This window comes from Rissa tridactyla, chromosome 8 (assembly GCF_028500815.1).
Source record: "Rissa tridactyla isolate bRisTri1 chromosome 8, bRisTri1.patW.cur.20221130, whole genome shotgun sequence".
Classification (NCBI taxonomy): domain Eukaryota; kingdom Metazoa; phylum Chordata; class Aves; order Charadriiformes; family Laridae; genus Rissa; species Rissa tridactyla.
Window position 1 is genome coordinate 44,441,874 of NC_071473.1, and position 20,262 is coordinate 44,462,135.

Here is a 20,262-nt window from a genome sequence, read left to right on the forward strand (position 1 = left end):
AAGGGACATGCACACAGTCACCCTGTGTGCAGTGTGGAGCAGGGGAAGGGCAGCAGGATCTGCTTTTGGGGGGATCTCATAACACTGCTGCTCCAGACTCATGGGAGGCTGTGGGTTTGTGGCCACGTCTGCCAGCTCGCATGCCCACGGGGAAGGAGAGATGCCCCCGCATCCTCCCATGACCTGTTTCGGGTGACGTAGAGATGTGTCCTCCTCCTGGCCATTAGAGAGCAGCACCGCTATGGCACACTGCCCGCCTGCACATCACTGCACACTGGGGACAGCACGGCCAGGTCCACCCTGCAACACCAGAGCCCCCAGAAAGCCAGGTGCCAAGGGTGGACGTTCCCAGTGGGACAGTCCTGCAGGTCTCCAGTCCTGGACTGGCCACCGTGGGCAGCCACAGGGGACTGACCTTCCAGGGCTGTTTGAGGGGCACGGGGCTGGGCTGGAGCTGGGGCAAAGGGTGGCCAAGGGGCACCTACCCAGGGGACAGTCCAGCCAGGGACCTCACTTCCACCTTCCACTGTCCCCTACGTCCCCAGCGACCCACCTGGGGTGGGCTGTGACCCCCCTCCCCAGCCCCCAGCACACCGCAAGGGGCTCTGGGGGTGTCCCTACCTGCATCCAGGTTTGGCATGGGGGGGGGGGGGGTGGGCAGGGCCCGCATCGAACACGTGGGCTTTGAAATCCCACCCAGGCCACGGCCTTTCCGTGGGGTCCCCAGGGTATGCCGTGACACAAGCCGGTCACCCCTGTGAGGGGAGGTGTCCTCTGTGTGTGTGTGGTGTATTTACAGATAGGGAGGGGGCTCTGCCTGTCCCGGGAGAGAGGGGAGGGAGCTGAGGAGTGGTCTGTGGGGTCTCGATGTGTCCACGGGGGATCCCTGTGTCTAGGGGGGCTGCCTTATGGGGGTCTCTATGCCTGGGGGGGCGCATGTATCTATCGGGGGCCCCTGTGCCTGCGGGGGGGTCTGTGTGTGTCTCGGGGGGAGGTGCTGTACGGCGGACTCCCCCGGGTCACGGCGGGCCAAGGGGCGCCGGTAGGCCCGCACCCCCCCCCCCCCCCACTCTTCACCCTGCGGCGGCCGCTTTAAGGGCAGCGCGGGGCCGCCCGGGGGCGTGGCTCTGCGGGTGACGTCATCGCGCCCATTGATAAAGCCGGCGGGATTCCCGGGGCGGCGGCAGCAGTGGCAGCGCGCGGCGGCTGGGCCACGTGCGCGGGGCCTGGCGGTGGCGGAGGAGCCCCCAGCTCCGCGGAGGAGCCGCCTCTTCCCGCCGCCTCCTTCTTCTCCTTCTCCCGCGCCCGCCATGGAGCCCGCCGGCCTCTTTCCACCCTTCCCCGCCGCCTGCCTCCCCCCGCAGCCCGCACCCGCCCCGGCGCCCCCGCCCCGCGCCGCCGAGACCACCCGCATCATCACCGACCCCGTCTCCGGCCGCTCCTACTGCAAGGGCCGCCTGCTCGGAAAGGTACCGGGGAACGGGGGCGTAACGGGTTGAGTGGGTCTGGGAGCCACTGCCTGGCGTGGGGAAGGGCGGGGGGGCTGCTCTATTCCCCCCCATCCGGTGTGGCCCGGGGATGGATGCGGCCCCTCGGTTGCCGCACGCCGCCCCCACCCTCCCCGCCTCTCCCGGCGGGCCCGCAGCGGCGCTGGAAGCTGTGAATCACCCGGGCTGGCTGCCTGCCTCGCTGGCTATCGGAGACGCATCGGTTTCGGGGCGCCCCGCGGGGCCTGCGTGGGCCGGCGGATGCCCCGGTTCCCAGGGGTGCCGGTCCGCGCCGCTCCGCCACACGCAACTTTTCCTCCCGCTTGCCAGCGGCGTGTGTGGGAGGTGGGTGCCGGTTCCCAGCCCGGCCCGGGCGGGCTCGGTGGCTGAGTGTGCAGATTGGAAGCTGACAGCACGGCAGGAAAAACCTGTCTCCATGGGGCTGCCTTTCGGTGGCCTCCGGTCCCCGAGCTCCCTGCCCTGCGCAGGACTTTCCGGGTTATCTGTCATGTGGAAAGATGCGGAGTCCGGCCATGGTGGGAGGAAAAACACCCTGGAGGTTTTACAGGAACTGGGTGAAGAAAATCCCTGGTTGAGAGCATCATAGTTCAGATCTTAGTGGACGACGCAGCAGGAGGGAGCGTGTGACGCTTGCCGGGCTGCGCTGCAAGGGAACGGAGGAGGAGGTGGCTCGGAGGCAGGGGCGAAGAGCTGTCTCTCACCCATCCATAACCACCTCTTCCCTTGCAGGGTGGGTTCGCACGATGCTACGAAATGACAGACCTCTCCAGCAACAAAACCTATGCTGTGAAGGTCATCCCTCACAGCCGGGTGGCTAAACCCCACCAGCGGGAGAAGGTGGGTGCTGTGGGGCTGGCGGGGTGCTGGGCTGGTGGAGTGCAGTGGGGACCCTGTGCTCACCCGGGACCACTGCTCCCTTTCAGATCACCAATGAGATTGAGCTGCACCGCGACCTGCACCATAAGCACATCGTCAAGTTCTCCCACTACTTTGAGGACGCAGAGAGTATCTACATCTTCCTGGAGCACTGCAGTAGGAAGGTGAGTGGTGGCGTGGCCTACTTGTCAAAGGATCTCCTAAACAGAGCCGTGGCTAGTTGGAGCAGGCCTTATCTGAGGTGCTTTGTTAGCACTCTCCTTCTCCTGGGCTACCTTGTTGCTGTCTCTGTCACACCCTCTGACCTCAGCCATAAGCTGCATGGTTTCGCATGGCACTGGGGACACCACCAGCTGCCTGCTCATGTTGGCAGCCTGTAGCTCCTGGTGGGGCCACCGTAAGTCCAATGGTTCCCCTGGTTGTGCTGAGCAACCTCAATGTCGTGTGGGGAGTCTGCTGAGGTCATGGCTGTGGAATAAGGATTATTTGTGGATGTGCAACTTCTGGAAGAACTGGCTTTGACCCTGCCTGCCCCTTGCCTAGTCAGCAGGGCTGCCTGTTCTCCCTGCCTGCCATCACCAAGCTGCCTTCTCTCCCTCTGCAGTCCCTGGCCCACATCTGGAAGGCCCGCCATACTCTGCTGGAGCCCGAAGTGCGCTATTACCTCAAACAGATCATCTCAGGCTTGAAATACCTTCACCTCAAGGGCATCCTGCACAGAGACCTCAAGCTCGGTGAGCGCTGTGGTTGGGGCAGGGTGCTGTGTGGGGAGCGAGCTGCCCCAGAGGGACTTGTGGTGACGCATTGCCTTTGACTTGCAGGCAACTTCTTCATCAATGAAAACATGGAGCTGAAAGTGGGGGACTTTGGTCTAGCTGCTTGCCGGGATATCTCTGACCAGAAGAAAAAGTAAGTCTTAGGTTTCCCTGTTCCAGAACCCTCTGAGTTTTCACTCTTCCACCTGTGGCTTCCTGGAGGGTGGAAGGATGAGGGGTCCCCCCTGGCCTGGGGAGGGGAAGCTGTAGGGCCCCTTCATGGGATGGGGGAGCGATTCCTGCCCCAGCTGTAGGCAAGGCGAGGGGGCTGGGGGCTTTGTGGCTCCTTCAGGAGTGAGCTCGCAGCCGTCGGGGGAGAACAATGTGCTGACTACCGCTATTGTGCCTGCCCGGCTGCCCTGCCGGCTGCGCAGGCCGGGACACAAAGGCTCTGTTCCTCCCCAGCTCTGGGACAAGCTCTTCCCAACGGCTGCCCAGGAGCAGCTGCTCCTGACCCCCGGGAGCTGGGGAGGGGGAAGTCTGTATGAGGCTCCTTGTAGATGGAGGGGACTTCGGACCACAAAGAGCAAAATGGAGGGGGGGAGGACAGGCTGCAAGCGAAATCCCAGGGCGTGGAGGGGTAGGGGGGAGGCTGCCTTCGGGGTGGTGGTGGTGGGGGATGCAGAGCATGCACTGACCTGGCGCTCTGCCCCACAGGACAATATGTGGGACCCCCAACTACCTGGCCCCCGAAGTGCTGCTGAGGCAGGGCCACGGGCCGGAGTCGGACGTGTGGTCTCTGGGCTGCGTCATGTAAGTCTGCGCTGCTGCCTGGGGAGGGGTCCGGGCAGCCCTGCCTGGGGAGGGGGGTGGAGAGCTGGGCTGTGGTGCAGCCCCAATGAGGAAGTCCTCTTGTGCTTCGCCCCGTGGCTTTGCAGCGGTTGCCGAAAGGCAGGGGGAGGGGAGCAAGTGGCCAGATCCTGCCCAGCCCCACTTTGGAGTGGTGCTGCCAGCCATCCTGGGATGCTGTTCGGGGGCTGTGCAAAGGGGAGCTGCGCTCTTGCGCCGCGCACAGCTCTGGTTCGAAGCATGCTCAACCGCCCCGTGAACCTGATAAACAATGGAAAAAGTTGGTGGCTGGCGGCAGCCGCCGCTCTGTTTTGTTGGGGGAGCGATCGCTGTGCTGCTTCGGCACATCCAGCCCCTTGCCTGGCCGCTGCCCGCAGGCTTCCTGCTCTGCTTTCTGCCCCGGCGGCCGTGCAGGGCTGGGAGCGGCGCTGGCAGAGGGTGGCCTTTGCCTGCCGTCCCTCTCCCCTTCCCTAGGGCTCCTGGCTTGTTGCTGTAAACAGTTGCTAGGAGGAAGCGTGGCCGGATGTGAGCGCGGATGCTCAGGCTGGAAGTGGTGCTCCTGGCCAGGTGTGGCCGGCCAAATGCCAATAACTTCCTTGCTTTAAATGCTGCTGAGTCACAAGCCTGGTGGGGATGTGACGGTGGCACATGGGTCCCCTCCCAGGTACACCCTGCTGTGTGGGAACCCTCCCTTTGAGACCTCCGACCTCAAGGAGACCTACAGATGCATCAAGCAGGTGGAGTACACCCTCCCTGCCTTCCTCTCCCTGCCTGCCAAGCACCTCATCGCCAGCATCCTCAGACGCAACCCCCAGGACCGCCTCACCCTCGAGGAGATCTTGGACCATGAGTTCTTCAAGGTGAGTGGGTGGGGGTCTGGCCTTGACCCTTCTCCGGGTGGGATGAGGCTTTTTGGGCTGTGCAGGGCACTGTCCTTGGAGCCCAAGTCTCAGTCCTTCCAAGGAAGCAGCTCTGTCCTGCCCAAATGCCAGACAGGGGAACTGAGGGATCTGGTGTGCTCTTGCTGCCTTGTCCCTACAGCATGGGCTGTTTCCCGTACTGATGCCAGTCATGGGGCCAAGGCTCGACGGAAATGCAAGCTGGCTGTCAGAAGGGCTGTGAATGACTGTGGTCAGCCCAGGGCAGCTGCTCTGCCTGGAGCACGTGGGCAATGGAAACCAAACCTCTGCCTTGACCTCTCTGCAGGGTTACACGCCTGAGAAGCTCCCTCCCAGCAGCTGTGTGATGGCTCCAGAGCTGAGTCCCCCCAACCCAGCAAAGAGTCTGTTTGCTAAAGTCACCAAGACACTCTTTGGGAAGAAGAAACCCAAGGGTGAGTCCAGGCACTTGCCCAGGAGCCTCTGGGTGATGCTTCCTGCAGGGACAAGGTCATGTCTCCTGGAGAGACCTCCTGGTGGGTCTCCCTGGACCCCCTCCCCAGGGCCAGCACAAGCTGGGGTTGGCCCTGCCCTTCTGGTGCTGGTGGCCTGGCAAGGGTGTATGCCTGGAGAGCGGATGCTGTGCCGCAACCTCCGGGAGCAGTTCCTCCTGGAAGCCCTGTGTCGCATGAGAACTGGGAAGTGAAAGTGGGAGGCAGCTGCCTGACACCAGCCTCACCACCGTGGGCATGAGAACAGACGAGGGAGGGCTGAGCTACTGGGAGGGGTGGCCCAGATGTGCTCAGTAGCATGCTCAGTAGCATGCTCACAGCTTGCTCTCTCCTCAGCCAAGAAGGGCTCTTTGGAGGACAAGGATGACATCTCCAAGCTGGTCACTGGGCTGATGAAGACCTCGATCTGTCGGCAGATGAGCTATAAAACTGTGGAAGGGAATGAGGTGAGAACATCCCTGAGCCTGTGCATACCCCTCTTTGGGGGAGCAGGCAGAAAGGTGCTAAGGCCAGGTCTTTTCACAGGCCACCCCCGTATCATGCCGCAGCGCCAGCTCTAGCCCTGTGGAGACAGTGGTGGAGGAGACATCTCACAAGTCCGTGTCCCCCTCCATCCGGGGAACGATGGCCAGCAGCTGTGAGGGTGAGCAATACCTGCCCAGGCCACTCCAGCCTGTCCTGAGCTTCCTGTCCTGGCTGATAGCGGGGCCGGCTGACTCAGCCTGTCATCTTCTCTCTGTAGCCTTTGAAGACTGCATCACAGCCTCTGCCATCATCGAGTCAGCTGTCTGGCTCCTGCGGACCTGCCTCTCTTCCATGCCCCCAGGTAAACCGGTCGGACTGCTCTGGGATGGGGCAGGGCGCTGTGTGTCCCCTGCCACATGAGATGAAGGCACGGCTGCTATTAGGGGTACCTTAAATGCTGCCAAAGCCCACTGTGGGAGGGGGGGGGTCTGCTCCCCCTTGCAGGGGTGAGGTAGGCAGGGGCTGTCTGCCTGCTCTGCTCACGCTGTCCTCTCTCCCCCAGCGGAGAAAAACCCAGCTTCCCTGGCCCGCCATGAGCACTTTGTCTGGGTGAGCAAGTGGGTGGATTACTCCAACAAGTATGGCTTTGGCTATCAGCTCTCCAACCGCAGCATTGGGGTCCTCTTCAACAACGGCACGCACATGACTCTTTCCCCCAACCACAGGTAAGGGCTGGGGTGTTTGTGGGGAAGCCCCTCAGGTGGCAAGGGGTGGTTGTGCGTGGCATGGGTTTGGTTCTGGGTGGCCCCAAAGCTCATGGTCTGCTCCCTCCTAGGACTGTGCATTACAACCCAACCAACAGCAAACACCTTGTGTTCTCTGTGGCCGCCATCCCTGAGCAGTTGCAGGGACAGATGAGTGTCTTGCGCTACTTTGCGTCCTACATGGAGCAGCATCTCATGAAGGTGGGTGCTGGCGCCCTGGGACGGGCTGGGATCATGGGTAGGCTGGATGTTTGGTCATGGCTTGACCACATCGCCTGGGGCTGTGGGACTCCCTGCTCACAGGCTGTGACCAGGTGGGCACCCAGAGAGTTGGGTTCTGGGAGTGGGGACCCCACTGGGTGTGTGTCCACATTTGGCTGTGTGTGTGCTGGTGGCAGTGCTCCCATGTATGGGACCAATGGCTTACCAGACCCTTCTCTCCAAGGGAGGTGACTTGCCCAGCATAGATGACCTCGGGCAGCCAGCCCTGCTCCTCCTGCAGTGGGTGAAGACTGACCAAGCCTTGCTCATGCTCTTCAGCAGTGGCACCCTCCAGGTACGTGTGGGGCACAGTGGACATCCCCAGACCCCTGTGAGGAGGAGGCCAGCTGGGGACTCATGGCCTGTGTTGATCTAGTCTGTCACAGCCCAAATGCAAGGTCCAGCTGTGGGTGCAGGATGCTGCTCCAGTGCCCGGAGCTGCTGGTTGCAGCTTGTCCAGCCCGTGGAGGGATGTGATGCTTCAGTTGGCTGCTTCCATCTGCCCTGGTGCTGGGGCTGGTGCGTTCCTGCTCTGGGGCATGGAGTGGGGATGCTCCCAGGCAGGTTGGGGAGGAGGAACGGGTTGAGGCAGGAAGCGTGGCTCCATCCTGGCTCCCGACATGCCGCAGGAAGCGTGGGTTAAACCAAGCCCAATCTGTCTCCTAGGTGAACTTCTACAATGACCACACCAAGGTGATCATTAGCAAGCCTGACCACTCCTGCCTTGTCACCTACATCAACCGGGAGCGTAACTCCTACACATACAAGCTGTGCAGCATCCAGGAGCTGGGCTGCTCTCCTGAGCTCCATCACCGCCTCAAATACATCCTCAAGCTCCTCCAAGAACGGGCTGAGGCCTAGCGTGGGACTTTGGGGGACCCTGTCTGGACGTAGAGGGTCTCCCCCTGTCCTCCTACAGGATGGGAGGTATGTTGTGGTGCTGGCTGCCCACCTGGGCACCCTGTATCCTGGTGCTCAGCTGGACTCTGGACTGAGACACGTGGATGTGGTTACAGCAGCAGGTCTGGACATCCTTGCTGCTCCCTGGCTCTGGGCAATCACTGTCTTCCTGCTGGCAGCTCCTGTTCTGGTTGTGCTGGTCTTGATGTTGTGGACTGGGGGGGAGGGTGGCACAGGCAGGTGGTGGGTGAGTGCCCTGCAGCCAGGTTTGGGTCTGGCTGTGCCTTGTTTGTGTCCCGGTGCTCCAGCCTGCCCTGGCTGGCTGCTGCCCGCGGTGAGGGCACAGGCTGTCCTGCCCAAGGTGATGCACCAGTTGCACAGACCCTCTCCATGGCCCGGAGAGGAATGGCACAGCCTTGACCTCAAGGCTTGGCTGCTGTGGGGTAGGGAAACCCCCTTCCCAGGGGTGGACAGGGGTGAAGGGCGCTGCCTGCCCTGCCAGGGGCTGCGTGGGCTGGTTTGTGCCATTCCACGACTGCTACACTAAGGAGGGGGCTGTGCTGGGCCCAACCCTGCCCTGTCCGCTTCCGAATTGTGAATTGTCTGGTACAACTTGAGGTTTGATAAAGGGTTTGGGGGGGTGGGGATCTGAGGGCTTGCCTGGAGAAGCCCTTGTCTTGCTGGGACCCAGGGATGTTTCTTGTTTCAAGGCAGTCTCTGCCATGTGGGACTATTTATGTATCTTATTTATATGGAATTATTTATTTTCCTGTTGGTCTGTCCATGTGCAGCTCCCCTGTCCCTGACTCGCCTCAATTAAAAAATTTATTTGTGTAAGGGCAAACTGTGTCTGCCTTGCTTGGACCTGGGACCTCAGTCATGAAAGGGCTTCAGCTTCTTTATCCTTGCCCCAGGGCTGCTTCTGCCAGGCCCCTTTTGACACTGGCTATTGCTGGGGGACAAGGTCAGAGAGCCAGGACGGGGGTGAGGAGCCCATGTGGTACCTCTAACTGCCCTTCCCAGGGCTGCCAGGAAGGGCAGAGTTACCTCTTGCTGATGTCTGTGGAGCCCTGGAGCTGCCTCGGCTTCTCCTTGCTGCTGCCAAACTCTCATTCCCAACTGTCTCTGCGCTTGGACCAAACCCAGCTGCTCTCATCCTTCTGCTGAGCTGCAGCAGGCAGGAGCTGTGGCCCAGGGGGTGGCTTGCCTGGGTCCTTGCACTATGGCACCTGGTGCGATGGGATATGAGCTGGGAGTGAAGCCAGGAAAGAGGTGGGACTCGATCTGCTCCATGAGCTTGCTTTGAAGGTGATCTGTCACCTCCTTCCCCAGTGCTGGTGTAATCAATCTGCCTGGGAGCAGCTTGCGCTGTGGGAAGCAGGCTGGGCCGCTCCCTGGAGCGTGGCCTTGGGCAGCTGCCTGCTCCAGGGCAATGCAGCTTTTTGGGTTGTATTTGCTGCAGTTCAGTGGCAGTGGAAGCTACGGACTGGGTGTGAGCCCAGGCCGGGGGCTGTAGTGAGCATCAGGGCACTGAGGTGCATCCATGTCTCGCTCCCTGCACACCCCATGGCCAAAGACTCCAGATGAGAGCCGCAGCTGGAGCAAACCTCTTTATTTCGGCTGTTCTCTCTTGCAGCCCTACAAGGCTGGGTGGAAGGAGAGGCAGGTGCTACTCGAAGTAGACCCCGTGCACTGTGGCCACAGCAAAGAGGGAGGCATTGGAGAAGGTGGCGGAGGCAAAGCTATCAGTCTCAGGGTCCCACAGCCCTCGGCTGGCCACCAACAGGCTCTGCTGGCCCCGCTGGCCCAGCAGCACCTGGCAGACCAGCTTGTAACGGGGTGGCACCACCTCCTTTGCCCGGCTCCGCAGCAGCTCGGCCAGGCTCTGGGCTAGCAGGGCACTGCCCTGGGGGCTGTAGACGGTGGTCCCCAGGGCACCTGCCAGGGCCACCTCCAGCACCTGCTGCACCCGCCCCGTGTCAAACTTGCAGCCTTCGTCCGGCTGCATCCTGTAAGTGTTTTCGAGGCGGGTCTTGAGGATGGGCTGGAAAAGGGGGAGCCCAGAGAAGCTCACGCGGCTGTGGAGCATCCAAGGGCCGATGGAGGGGCGCCTGCCCCCTGGGGCTGCCCCGAGGGAGCTGCGGCGGCTGGCCAGGGGTGCCGGGAGGGTGCTGAGGATGGAGCTGCGGCGAGAAGGCAGGAGCGGCGGTTTGCCTTCCTCACTGCCCCGGGCTGGGGGCTGGGAGCCACGGCGGGTGGCTCGGAGTGGAGGGGCTTCAGCACCATCTGAAGCCATCACCTGGGCCATCTCTGGGGGGAACTGTTCAGCCATATGGGTGGTCTGGAAGGGAGATGTGGCTTTGAGTGTCATGAGGAGGTGGGTTGTCCCCCAACACCACCATCCCACCGCCTCTCCGCTTTGCATCTCCCTGCCCCCTGTAAATCCCATGCCTTCTGGCACATCGGCTCCTGGGGGGCTGGATGCAGAGGGGCTGGGGAACCATGGCAGCCACCTTCACTTCACCAGCGCCTCCCTCCCCAGCAGCCTCAGCCACCTGGGGCTGACCCAGCACAGCCACGCACGGTCAGTCTGTCCGTCTGTCCGTCCGTCCATCCATCCATCCCTCTGCTCTCCCACCCACAGCCTTACCCCCCCAGCACAGGTGAGCAGCTCCTTCCCCTCCAGTCCCCCCAGCCCTCCTGCCTGCTTCTGGTCCCACACTTACCCCCAGTCCCACTCTGTCCCCACTGGGCTAAACCCGGGGGACTTTCCTCCGGATGATGTCGTGCTCCGGGCTTCCCAGGACCACCTGTGGTCCTCAGGTGGCAGTGAGCAGGGCCAAACCCGTTGTGGTCCCGGAGCGTGAAGTGTTGCTATGTGACACTGCAGCTCTGAAGGGCCACTCTGGGGCATGGCTCCTGTAACTCCTTGTTTCCTGGTCCCTAGACAGCCCTGTCTGCTTTTACTCCTGCCCTGTCTGCGTTTCCAGCTATGCCAGCACAGGAACACGGTCAGTCCGGGCACGTGCCCTCCGACCTCCCCTGCCAGCCCTGGAAAATGCTTGGCTGGTGTTGAAAGTGCAAAGGAAGAGCAGGAGCTGGAGAACAGCCACTGTGATTGCCACTTTGCACCCCAACTATGGGTTGAACTGGGGCTGGGACCTCCAACAGCTTGATTTTACCCTAAGGTTTGCATCCTTTGGGTACTTATGCCCCCTGCATCAAGGGAGAGCGTGGCCAGATGGGCACCCATTGAGCACAGCCCTGCCACGTGCTGGGGACCCTGCTGCTGCGATGCCCTGGTCCAAGGGCAAGTTTTCTGGGGGCTCCTGACCCCGAGCAGGGTTTCTCTCTGCCGGCGGAGCCCAGCCCAGCTGGTACGCCACAGCCACCACGTCAATGCGCCTTTGTCTGGTCTGGCTGCCGAGCTATTTGAGGAAAGTGGAGACGGCTTTTGTGTTTCTATCTCCCGTCAGAGGTATTTATAGCCTGCCGCTGACTAGCGCTGCCAAGCACACTGGCAGCTGGACCCCGATCCCTCAGGGTGCTGCCGTCGGCTGCAGGCCCTGCTCCTCCCTCTCCCTCCCACTGCGGCTGGCAAGAGGAGGGGGGTCCCTCCCTGGGCACCCTCCCTGTGTTCCCTGCTTGGGGACAGACAGGCTTGGGAGAAAGGGGACAGGGCATCCCCTGGCACAGCACTTGGTTTAGGCTCGGGCGAGGCTGGTTATGCTTTTTTTCTGCCTGCGATAGCTTGTGTCCTAAGCAGACATGAGAACTGCGGGGCTTTGGCCTGGAGCATCAGCAGGAGGGAAGGATTTTGCCATTTCAGGGGGCAGATGTCCCTGCTGGGCTCGCGTTTGCTCCATGTCTGGGGACCCAGCCATGCCCAGCGGCTTTCCATGGGGGCTGTGCATGTGGCGGTGGGGGTGATCTTTGTGCATTTAACCTATGCATGTGTTGCCTTTTCCAAAATCCCAGCTGCCTGCTTCCCTTCATCTCCAGCCCTATCCACAGGCTCCTCTGCAGCAAAGCCACCGGTACCGGACGCCATACCGGGGGCACCGGGGCCATGCCATGAGCCGTGGCGGGGGATGCCGCTCGTACCAAGATGCAGGCCTGCCTCCTCGCTCCGCTCCCATCTGCCGAACACCCGGATGGAGCTGCCGGGGCAGCACGGGTGGGCTTCCCCGCTCGCCGCCTCCTCTCTCCCTCCCCGGCAGCCTGGCCCCGGCGCTGCCTGCCAGGTTTCCTTAGCAATGGGCCATGTCGTATGGCGTGACGGCCTCCTCCCCGCGGCCTCCCTAGGCCGGCCAGCCTCCCGCCTGCCTCCTGCCCGCCTGCCTGCGCCGCCTTCCTCCGCCACCCTCCCCGAGGCAGCCCATGGCCGGACTCTGCTCGGCGCGGCTGCAGGGCGAAGCGGCCGCCTTCACCACCGCCCTCCGCACCCTGGTCAACAACCCCCAGTTCAGGTGAGGGACCGGGGGGCGTCGGCGTCCTCCATCCCCCCCCCCCCCCCGCCCTCCCCCAGCCCAGCCAAGCACCCCAGTGCCTGCTCCGTGCTGCTTTCCCGCGGCCGTGAGCCCTGCCGGGGTGGGGGGGGTTGGGATCCCCGGGCAGTGCGGGGAGCCCAGGGCAGCTGGAGGGGCCGGCACGGCTTGTGCACACCCTGGGGCACTGGGAGCCCAGGGCTGCCCGGGTGCATCCCCCTGGGACAGCCACCTCCTCTCCGGGGATCACCCAGACCCCCTCTGTCCTCAGGCATGGTGCCAGCAGGGCAAGGCAGTGAGTGTCCCCAGCTAAATCCCGCGCTGGAGCTCCTGCCCTTGCCAGGAGCGGGGGTACCACAGCCATCCCCCTCCCCCAGGGCAGCCACCCGTGCTCAGCTGCTTTGACACCTCGGCTTTGCCCTTTGACATCTCCAACCTCCCCACACCCCGGAGGGGCAGGTGGCAGCCCATCCAGCCCCCCCCTCACAGCGCCTGGCATCCCTGTCACCTTCTCCCGGAGCCGGGATCGGAGATGAACTGCTGCCTTGGCTGCCCCCCACCTACACAGCACCTCCTGCCTGGAAGCTGCCTGGCTGTGTGGTCCTCTTTACCCACTTCATGCTGGCCCCTGGCACAAATGCCAGTGTTATCTGAGGAAATCCCCATCCCTGCTGAAATTTTGGCCACACAGAAGAGAAATCCCAGTGAAAACTCCCCAGCCACAGCATCAGGCAGTGGGGAAGCAGCTGCCAGCGCCTGGCCATCCCCAGCCCACATCCTGCTACTTGCGCCTCGCATCCCTTTCCCTGCATCCTGCAGCCTGCATCCTTCATTCTGCATCCTGCAACCTGATATCTGCACTCTGCATCCATCAACCTTCCTGCATCCCGCAGCCTGCACCCTGTAGCCTTCATTCTGCAACCTGCATCCCACATCCTGCATCCTTCGTTCTGCGTCCCGCACACTGCAGCCTTCATCCTGCACCCATCCTGCATTCTGCGTCCTGTATCCCGAACCTCGCACCCCACAACCGCAGACTGAATCCCACATCTCACAGCCTGCAGCCTTCACCCTGCTTTCCCTACTTGGCCTGTGAACTATAGTCATGGAGGAGTTTATTTCGCTCCCCCTTGCAGTACCAGTCACGGAGGATCTGTTGGGCACACCCCAGCCGTGTATATCCCGATACGTGTGTGGGATGACCCAGGAGCACTTACCTCTGGTGGGCACATCCTTTGTGGGTTGGCCCAAGGGTTGGGTGGTGGGTTTGTGCACAGCCTGGTGGCAGCTACAGTTTGGGTGGCACGTCTTCTGCTCACTGCCCTGCAGGGATGGGGGAAGAAAGGAGGAGGGGACGAAGGGATGGATGGGCCGTGGACACAGGGCGCGCATGGGCTGGGGACTCATTGCCCTTTGCCCACTCCCTTTCCCCCCATCCTGCCTCGCTTTCCTGGGGACGCAGGGCTGGCGAACCATCTGGGGAGCTGTGGGGGACCAGGGCAGCAGGACCCCATGCCCTAGTGTGCAGTACAGGCTGCCCTGTCCCGCAAGCGCAGGGTGGGCCAATGCCAACCCCGCTGGCAGCTATGTCGGAGGTTTCCTATCCCTGAGCCCATGAGTCAGTGCCCGTGACTCAAGGAGGCCGAGCCCGATGGCTGCTGCACTTTCCCCTGCTTTGCCGTGCCAAAAGAGAAAGCCACTTTCTCCAGTTGTTCCAGACCTTTCTCTTCCCTGCTCTGTGCCAGCAGCCATGGCTGGCTGTGCTGGCTCCCATGGCTCTCTGTGCTTTCCAGAGGACCCATCTTGCTCACCCCACCTGCAGCATTCAGATGGCCGCAAGAAGCTACCAGCAAGGACCCCTCTGTGTCTGGGAAAAGCCCCTGGGTTAAAAGTAAAGGGCGCTGCCTCAAAGGAGGGACACCCAGTTGGTCCCTGCCCATGTGCCCTCTCCCAACATCCTGTGTCCTGGCTTCCCAAGGCACCCCATCCCTCATGGTCCCCTCTTCCCCACAGCGACGTCACCTTTGTGGTGGGCCGGGAGCAGCAGAAGGTGTTTGCGCACCGCTGCGTGCTGGCGTGCCGCTGCCAGGCTTTCCGGGGGATGTTCAGCCAGGGGCCGGTGGGCAGCGAGGACCCCCCTGGCAGCATCCCACCCCAAGGCCCCTTCATCCTGGGCAACGTGCAGCCTGAGGTCTTTCTGGCCGTCATCGAGTTCCTCTACACCAACAGCGTCACCCTCAACAGCCACATCGTGAGTGGGGATGGGGCTGGAAGGGCCCATGGGCATGGGAGGGACAAGGTGGGGACGCAGGGGCAAGGGGTGCTTTGCAGCTCCTGGGGTGCCGAAGGTGGAGGGGATGCTCTGCATGATGCTTTCTGGCTGGCTAATAGTGCAATGAGTGTGTGTGGGCTCAGCCCAGCACAGTGGGCTGTCCAGAGCACCTTGTCCCTCATGTGTCTGTCCCAGCCTTGGGACAGCTGGCTGTGCACACCCTGGATGCTGGGAATGGGGACATCAGAGCAGGACACCTGCATATACCCCCATGTGGTAGCCCCTTTCCCCCCTGCCATGGGGGCTCCCATGGAGGCAGGAGAACACCTGCCTTTGGCCCCTGGGCTGCCATGCCCATCCATGGCCCTGCACGCTTACAAGGTCTCTCGCCTGCAGGCTCTGGAGGTGCTGACCTCATCAGTGGAGTATGGTCTACAGGACCTGTGCAAGGTACGGCCCTGCTTAGATTGGGGGTGGTGGTCTCCGAGTGCCCCTGTGCTGAGGAGCACCCCAAGATGGTCCCTGCATGGCTGGAGGTGGCTCTGAGGACAGCACCGTGGTGCATCACCCAGATCCATCACAAGCTCAGCCCCTGCTTGTTGATCCCGGAGGGTTTCTCCGGTGGGATCCCCCCTGAGGGGATGCAGCACCAGCCGGGAGCCCCGTGGGGGCTGGGAATCCCGGGGAAAGGCATGGGACTTCATGTCTCCCGCATGGCAAAGGGCAGCAGGAAAGCCCCGATGCCATCGCCCACGGCTGCCCTCCGGTCATCTGGCAGGATGATGCCGTAGGGAAAGCCCCGGTCCTGGGGAGCATGCAGCACCCCAGCCACGGTGCTGCCAAGGGGGTGCTGCTTCGGGCAGGAAGGTTTTGGGAAGGCAGCAGGGAGCAAAAACGAGGGGTGGGGGGCCAGACGAGGAGGGGGCAGGGAGCTGGAGCGGTTCAGCGTTGGGGAGGGCGGCCGGGCCACGTCATCAGAGCGATTCCTGAATTACGGCCTGGGCTGATCGCATGACCCACCATCTCGCGCCTGGACTTCCCCTCCCTTCCCACTGCGCCGGGGAAGAACCTCGCTGAGGAGCTGAGGAACTGTAGGCTGCTGTGTGGTGGGACGGGACCTGCCCCATCACCCCGTGGGGACAAGCTCAGCTGAAGCCCGGATGTGTCACGGGGCCGTCAAACAGCTGGCTGGCAGGGAAGGGATGTAAGGGGTGTTGCTGAAAGAGGGACCCAGCGCCCTGGCCACATGAGTCCTACCCCACCATCCAGCAAATGCATCCTCGGGGGGATGACCTACAGCGGGGAGAGACAGGGAGGAGGGTGGGAGGGAAGGGGCTGACCAAGTTCAAGCCGGGGAAGCCCGTGGCTCTGTCCCCAGCTGCAGGGTGACCTCATCTCCCTCCCGCCTGTGACTCAGGGTCCTTCTGCTCCAGCTGGCGGCTCCTCCCTGCATGTCACATCCCCTTGGGTTTCCCAGGGGCTCTGACCCCTTTGTGTGGAAGGCAGCTGAGATGGGCAGGAGGGAGGTCCTGCTCCCTGACAGAAGTGTCCATCTGGCTGCATCCCACCTGCATTGTCTGCGTTTGGGCCGCAGACAGAGATGCTGGTCCCCCAATGGTCACAGGCAGAGAGCAGCTGGCAGGCAGGGCTGGGCAACGCTGGGGTCACCCAGTGCACTGCAGCCAGCACCAGGGCCATGCCCTGTGGTGGGACATGGCTAATGACTGTGGCCAGGGTTAGGTGACCCACCTGGGGCTATGAGGTTGGCTGAGGTTTGGTCACATCAAGCTCGGTCCCTGTCTGCCCATAGCCCACCACTGCCTTATGAAACCCTGTGGGGCTGGAGATGCCTTCACCCCATGTCCTGTGTCCCATGTCCTGGGGGTTCAGGGGATGCTGAGAGTCACGGGAAGGGGTGGGGGGGCTGGGTCCCCGCTCTGCTCACCTTCTCTCCATCTCTCTTCCAGCTCTGCGTCAAGTTCATCAAGGACACGCTGAGCGTGGAGCAGGTCTGCGAGGCTCTGCAGGTGAGCGTGACTTCAGTGTGGTAGCAGAGGGTTAAAAATAACCTGTCTGATTTTGGGGCAGGAGCTGACCTGGCCCCTCCTGCTCTTGGCTGGATGGTGGGGCAGGATTTCCTCCTCCCGCCTGGCCCAGCAGCTGCCCTGCCAGCTCCTGGCCTCATTGTACCGGGGCTGCAAGGGATACCAGGGACACCACAGCCTGGCAGGGAAATGTCCTCACCCTGCCCTGAGCAGGGCTGGCCGGAGCTCCCCAGTGCCGGGGCCTTGCCATCGTCTGCATGAAACTGGGAGGCACTGGGTTTCTGGGAGCTCTCATGGTTTTGAGGCCAGTCGCAAAAACCCTGCTGAGAGTTGGGACACCTAAAAATAGCCTTTGGGGGGAAGTCCGAATGGCCCTGCCATGCTGCCTGGTGGGACCAAGGCTGCTCCCCAGAGAACGGGGATTTGTTCCACCTCCCGTGGCTGAAACGATGCTCCCGGGGCAAGATGCCGTCCTCAGAGCACAGAAGCTCCCGCCAGATGTGGTGCCAGACCACCGCGGCATAAACAGAGCTAAAACTGGCCCAGAGGAAACAAACAGAAAACCCCAAAACCCCAGAACAAAACAAACCTGAAGAAAACATCTTGCCTTCCCTCCGTGCTTGCGTCAATGCTGGTCCCCTGCCGTGGTGGAGGGGGAGGTGATGCTCGCCCTGCCTGTGCTGGTCCCCAGTACCCTGCACGCAGGGGCTGCCACCACGGGGGGGACAGGGAGGTGTCCTCCTGGTGCCCAGATGGGCAGTGCCAGCCCTGGGGTAAGCATCACTGCATAGGGCTGGGGGAAGATGAGAGCACCCCAAATTCCTGCTGCAGTGGGGGGGTGGCAGCTATGGGGCAGGCTGGGGCTGGCACCAGGATATGGGACATATGTGGGGGGTGGGTCTCTAAGCTGACCCTGTGCCCACGCAAGGAGCACTGGGGATGGGTGGCCCCATGTCCCTGCAGTGTGGCCTTGTGAGAGCAACGCTGGGGCCCCTCGCCCACCTGAGCAGCAGCAGAAAAATCAGGTGCTTTCTGCTGACGGTGGGGCCGGGTGACAGCTGTGGGTGGTAGAGCCACCAAATTCTTTGCTGTGGGGCAGGCCAGGAAAGGAGGGGACTTTGGTGTCCCCTCCCCACCATACCCACACCGTGGCACCCACGCATGGGGATGCTCGCCTCACCTGGGTCCCTGAGAGTGGCAGTGTCTCTGTAAGGTTTTGGTAGGAGGGTTCCTTCTGCCCCGGACCCCCTTGCAGGTGTCTGTGTTGTCCCACAGGCTGCGGTGACCTACGGGCAGGCAGACCTCCAGCAGCACTGCCTGGCCTTCATTGAGGGCTGCACTGCGGTATGGTTGTGGGCGATGGGGGGCGGGGGGGGGCATGGCACGGGGATGCTGGGAGCATGCCCCCCTGGGGCATGCCCCAGGGCGCAGGGAGCACTGGGGGCATGTGGCATGGGGAACTCGGGGGGACATGGGACAAGGGAGCCGGGCCCCTAAGAATGGGGTGGCTGGAGGCTGGGCAGGGGAGGAAAGGGAGCAATTGGTGTTTGGGGAGAAGATGCTGGGTGCCAGGTAGAGGCTGGGGGGGGGGTACTGGGATGTCAGGGGGTGGGGAGATGCTGGGGTGCCAGGCATGGATGGCGCCAGGATAGTTCCGATGGCCCATGGAGAGTGCGTTGTGTAGGGTCCCGGTACCAGTGCCCCGGTGCTGCTGTGTGCTGGCAGGCGGTGGTGCGGACACAGGGCTTCCATGAGCTCTCCGACGCGGTGCTGGTGCAGGTGCTGCGCAGTGACCGCCTGGCCGTTGACGAGTTGGACCTGGTGCAGGCTGTGCGGGAGTGGGCGCACGTCAGCTCGGTGAGTGCAACGCGGTGGTGATGGAGGTGGGTGGTCCTGGCTGTTCCCCCAGGCAGAGCCACCCAGGGATGCCCAGATGCCCCACCAGCCCAGGCAGGGAACCCAGGTGCCCTGTCCCTGAGCTCAGGGCTGCGTGATGGGCACAGAGGCTGTGTTCTCCCCAGACACCCCCGGGTGCCCGGAGCATCACCGTCCACCTCCCGCTCATCCTGCAGGCCGTCTTGGAGCGCCCAGTGCCCGAGGTAGCCGCCCTGCCCGTGCGGGAGCTGCGCCTGCCCTTGCTGGCACCCAGCGAGCTGGCGACGCTGGAGAGCCACAACCAGCGGGACCTGCTCATCCCGGTGAGCTGCTGCCTCCCCTCAGGGTGCCCCAGCTCACCTCCGGGGATGGAAGATGCTGCAGGGCTGGGCTGGGGTGGGGTGGAGGGGAACGAGACCATGCTGTGGCCATGCTGATGCCCCCTAATCCTGTCCCGGTCCCCTTAGGTGGAGAGCATCGCGGCAGCATGGCGAGCCCATGCGCTGAGGAAGGGCAGTGGGGTGCCCTCCCACCTCTGCCGGCCCCGGCGCGGGACGCGGCCCCGCGACCACCACCGTCACCTGGACCCACACGCCAAGTAGGGGCCGGGCACCGAGGTACCCCCCAGCCTGAGCGGGGGGCTCGGGCAGCGGCAGTGTACCCCCTGGCCGGGTGCTCTGCAGTGGGGCAGGCTGTGGGGCTGGGCACTGCCCGAGGAGCCGCCGCAGCCAAGAGCATCAATAAAGCCCTTTACCCCACGCCACGGCTTCGGGGTCAGGGCAGGATGCCCAGATCACCCCAAAAAAGGGGTCAAGGGATTTGGTGGGGGGGCGGTAGGGGGTTGCAACTGGGCCATGGGGTGGGTGCGAGGACGCCCAGGCACACAGCCCGGGCCGTGACCCCAGGGGTGGCAGGGCTGCAGGGTCCCTTGAGGGACGGGGGCACAGGGTGAGCCCCCCCGCCCTTTCCCAGCCCCAAAGCTGCCCCCCCGCCCAAGCCGGGCCCTGTGCTGGGGCCCTTCCTCAGCGCCGTGCTGCCCCCCCCCCGGCAGCGGGGCTGTGCTGCAGCAGGCAGCGAGCGCTGGCACCGGCCGGGGCAGGGGGACAACCCCCTCCCCATGGCAGAGGTGGGGAAGGGGCTGAGCAGAATGGGGAGCCCCCAGCCCCATGCCCATGGGGTGGCTGCAGGAGCCCTAAGAGGGGGGGCAAGCGGGAGGGGAGACCCCGACATCTCTGTACCCACCCAGCAGCCCCAGAACCCTGCCCCACACCCTGCCAGCAGCCCCCAGCCCCTCGTAGTCCCGGGGCGGGGGGACAGGCTGCCGGCCCCTCCGTGTGCCACACACCTCTCCACAGCGTGCAACCCTCCCCCCCCGCCATTGTGTGTGTGCACACAGCTAGGGCTGTCTCAACCATCCCCCCCGCCCCCCCCCCCCCTTCCAGCTGTGCCCCCCAGGAGAAAGGGCCGGACACTGCAGGTAATTTATATATAATATATATATTTACTCTTTAAAAATAAACCTTCGGTCCCCACTACCGCCTGTACAAACTACAAAAATAAACCTTTGCTCTCTTTGATATAAATAACTTAGATGGCGTGTTGGGGGGGGGGGGAGGGGGCTGCCCACCATGCCCACGCCTGGCACGGGGACAGGGTCCCCGGGGCCACCCCAGCTCAGCAGCACTGTCTGGGGGCCGGGGGGGGGTGTGTGTGGAGCTGGAGCCACGGGCACAGCAAACACCGCTGGAGTTAAAGTGCTGGGTAACGGCGCGGACGGTGCCCGGGATGGGGACGGGGACAGGGGCTGGCCTTAGG

The 20,262-nt window shown here is 63.2% G+C and overlaps 3 protein-coding genes across 4 annotated transcripts; 2 read left to right on the forward strand and 1 right to left on the reverse strand.

Moving 5' to 3' along the window:
- Positions 1 to 1,190: 1,190 nt before the first annotated feature.
- PLK3 (polo like kinase 3) lies at positions 1,191 to 8,612 on the forward strand. Its single transcript, XM_054213228.1, has 15 exons — positions 1,191 to 1,469; positions 2,238 to 2,345; positions 2,432 to 2,548; positions 2,989 to 3,118; positions 3,206 to 3,293; positions 3,857 to 3,952; positions 4,653 to 4,848; positions 5,195 to 5,321; positions 5,715 to 5,824; positions 5,904 to 6,021; positions 6,121 to 6,204; positions 6,406 to 6,568; positions 6,679 to 6,808; positions 7,053 to 7,163; positions 7,535 to 8,612. Exons 1-15 carry the CDS (start codon positions 1,311 to 1,313, stop codon positions 7,727 to 7,729), a joined length of 1,932 nt encoding a protein of 643 aa, XP_054069203.1. The 5' UTR covers positions 1,191 to 1,310; the 3' UTR covers positions 7,730 to 8,612.
- An 825-nt stretch (positions 8,613 to 9,437) lies between these two features.
- Positions 9,438 to 10,614, reverse strand: DYNLT4 (dynein light chain Tctex-type 4). Its single transcript, XM_054213042.1, has 2 exons — positions 10,495 to 10,614; positions 9,438 to 10,109 (listed from the first exon to the last, which is right to left on the reverse strand). The coding sequence occupies exon 2, from the start codon at positions 10,098 to 10,100 to the stop codon at positions 9,438 to 9,440; it is 663 nt and encodes a 220-aa protein (XP_054069017.1). The 5' UTR covers positions 10,101 to 10,109; positions 10,495 to 10,614.
- Positions 10,615 to 12,094: 1,480 nt separating this feature from the next.
- BTBD19 (BTB domain containing 19) lies at positions 12,095 to 19,253 on the forward strand. 2 transcript variants are annotated; one of them, XM_054212520.1, is made up of 8 exons: positions 12,095 to 12,237; positions 14,269 to 14,506; positions 14,924 to 14,977; positions 16,495 to 16,554; positions 17,848 to 17,916; positions 18,298 to 18,429; positions 18,594 to 18,770; positions 18,915 to 19,253. In XM_054212520.1, exons 1-8 carry the CDS (start codon positions 12,149 to 12,151, stop codon positions 19,047 to 19,049), a joined length of 954 nt encoding a protein of 317 aa, XP_054068495.1. In that variant the 5' UTR covers positions 12,095 to 12,148; the 3' UTR covers positions 19,050 to 19,253. The 2 variants fall into 2 exon arrangements, with proteins under 2 accessions (XP_054068495.1, XP_054068496.1); XM_054212521.1 differs by lacking the exon at positions 18,594 to 18,770.
- The last annotated feature ends 1,009 nt before the right edge of the window (positions 19,254 to 20,262 follow it).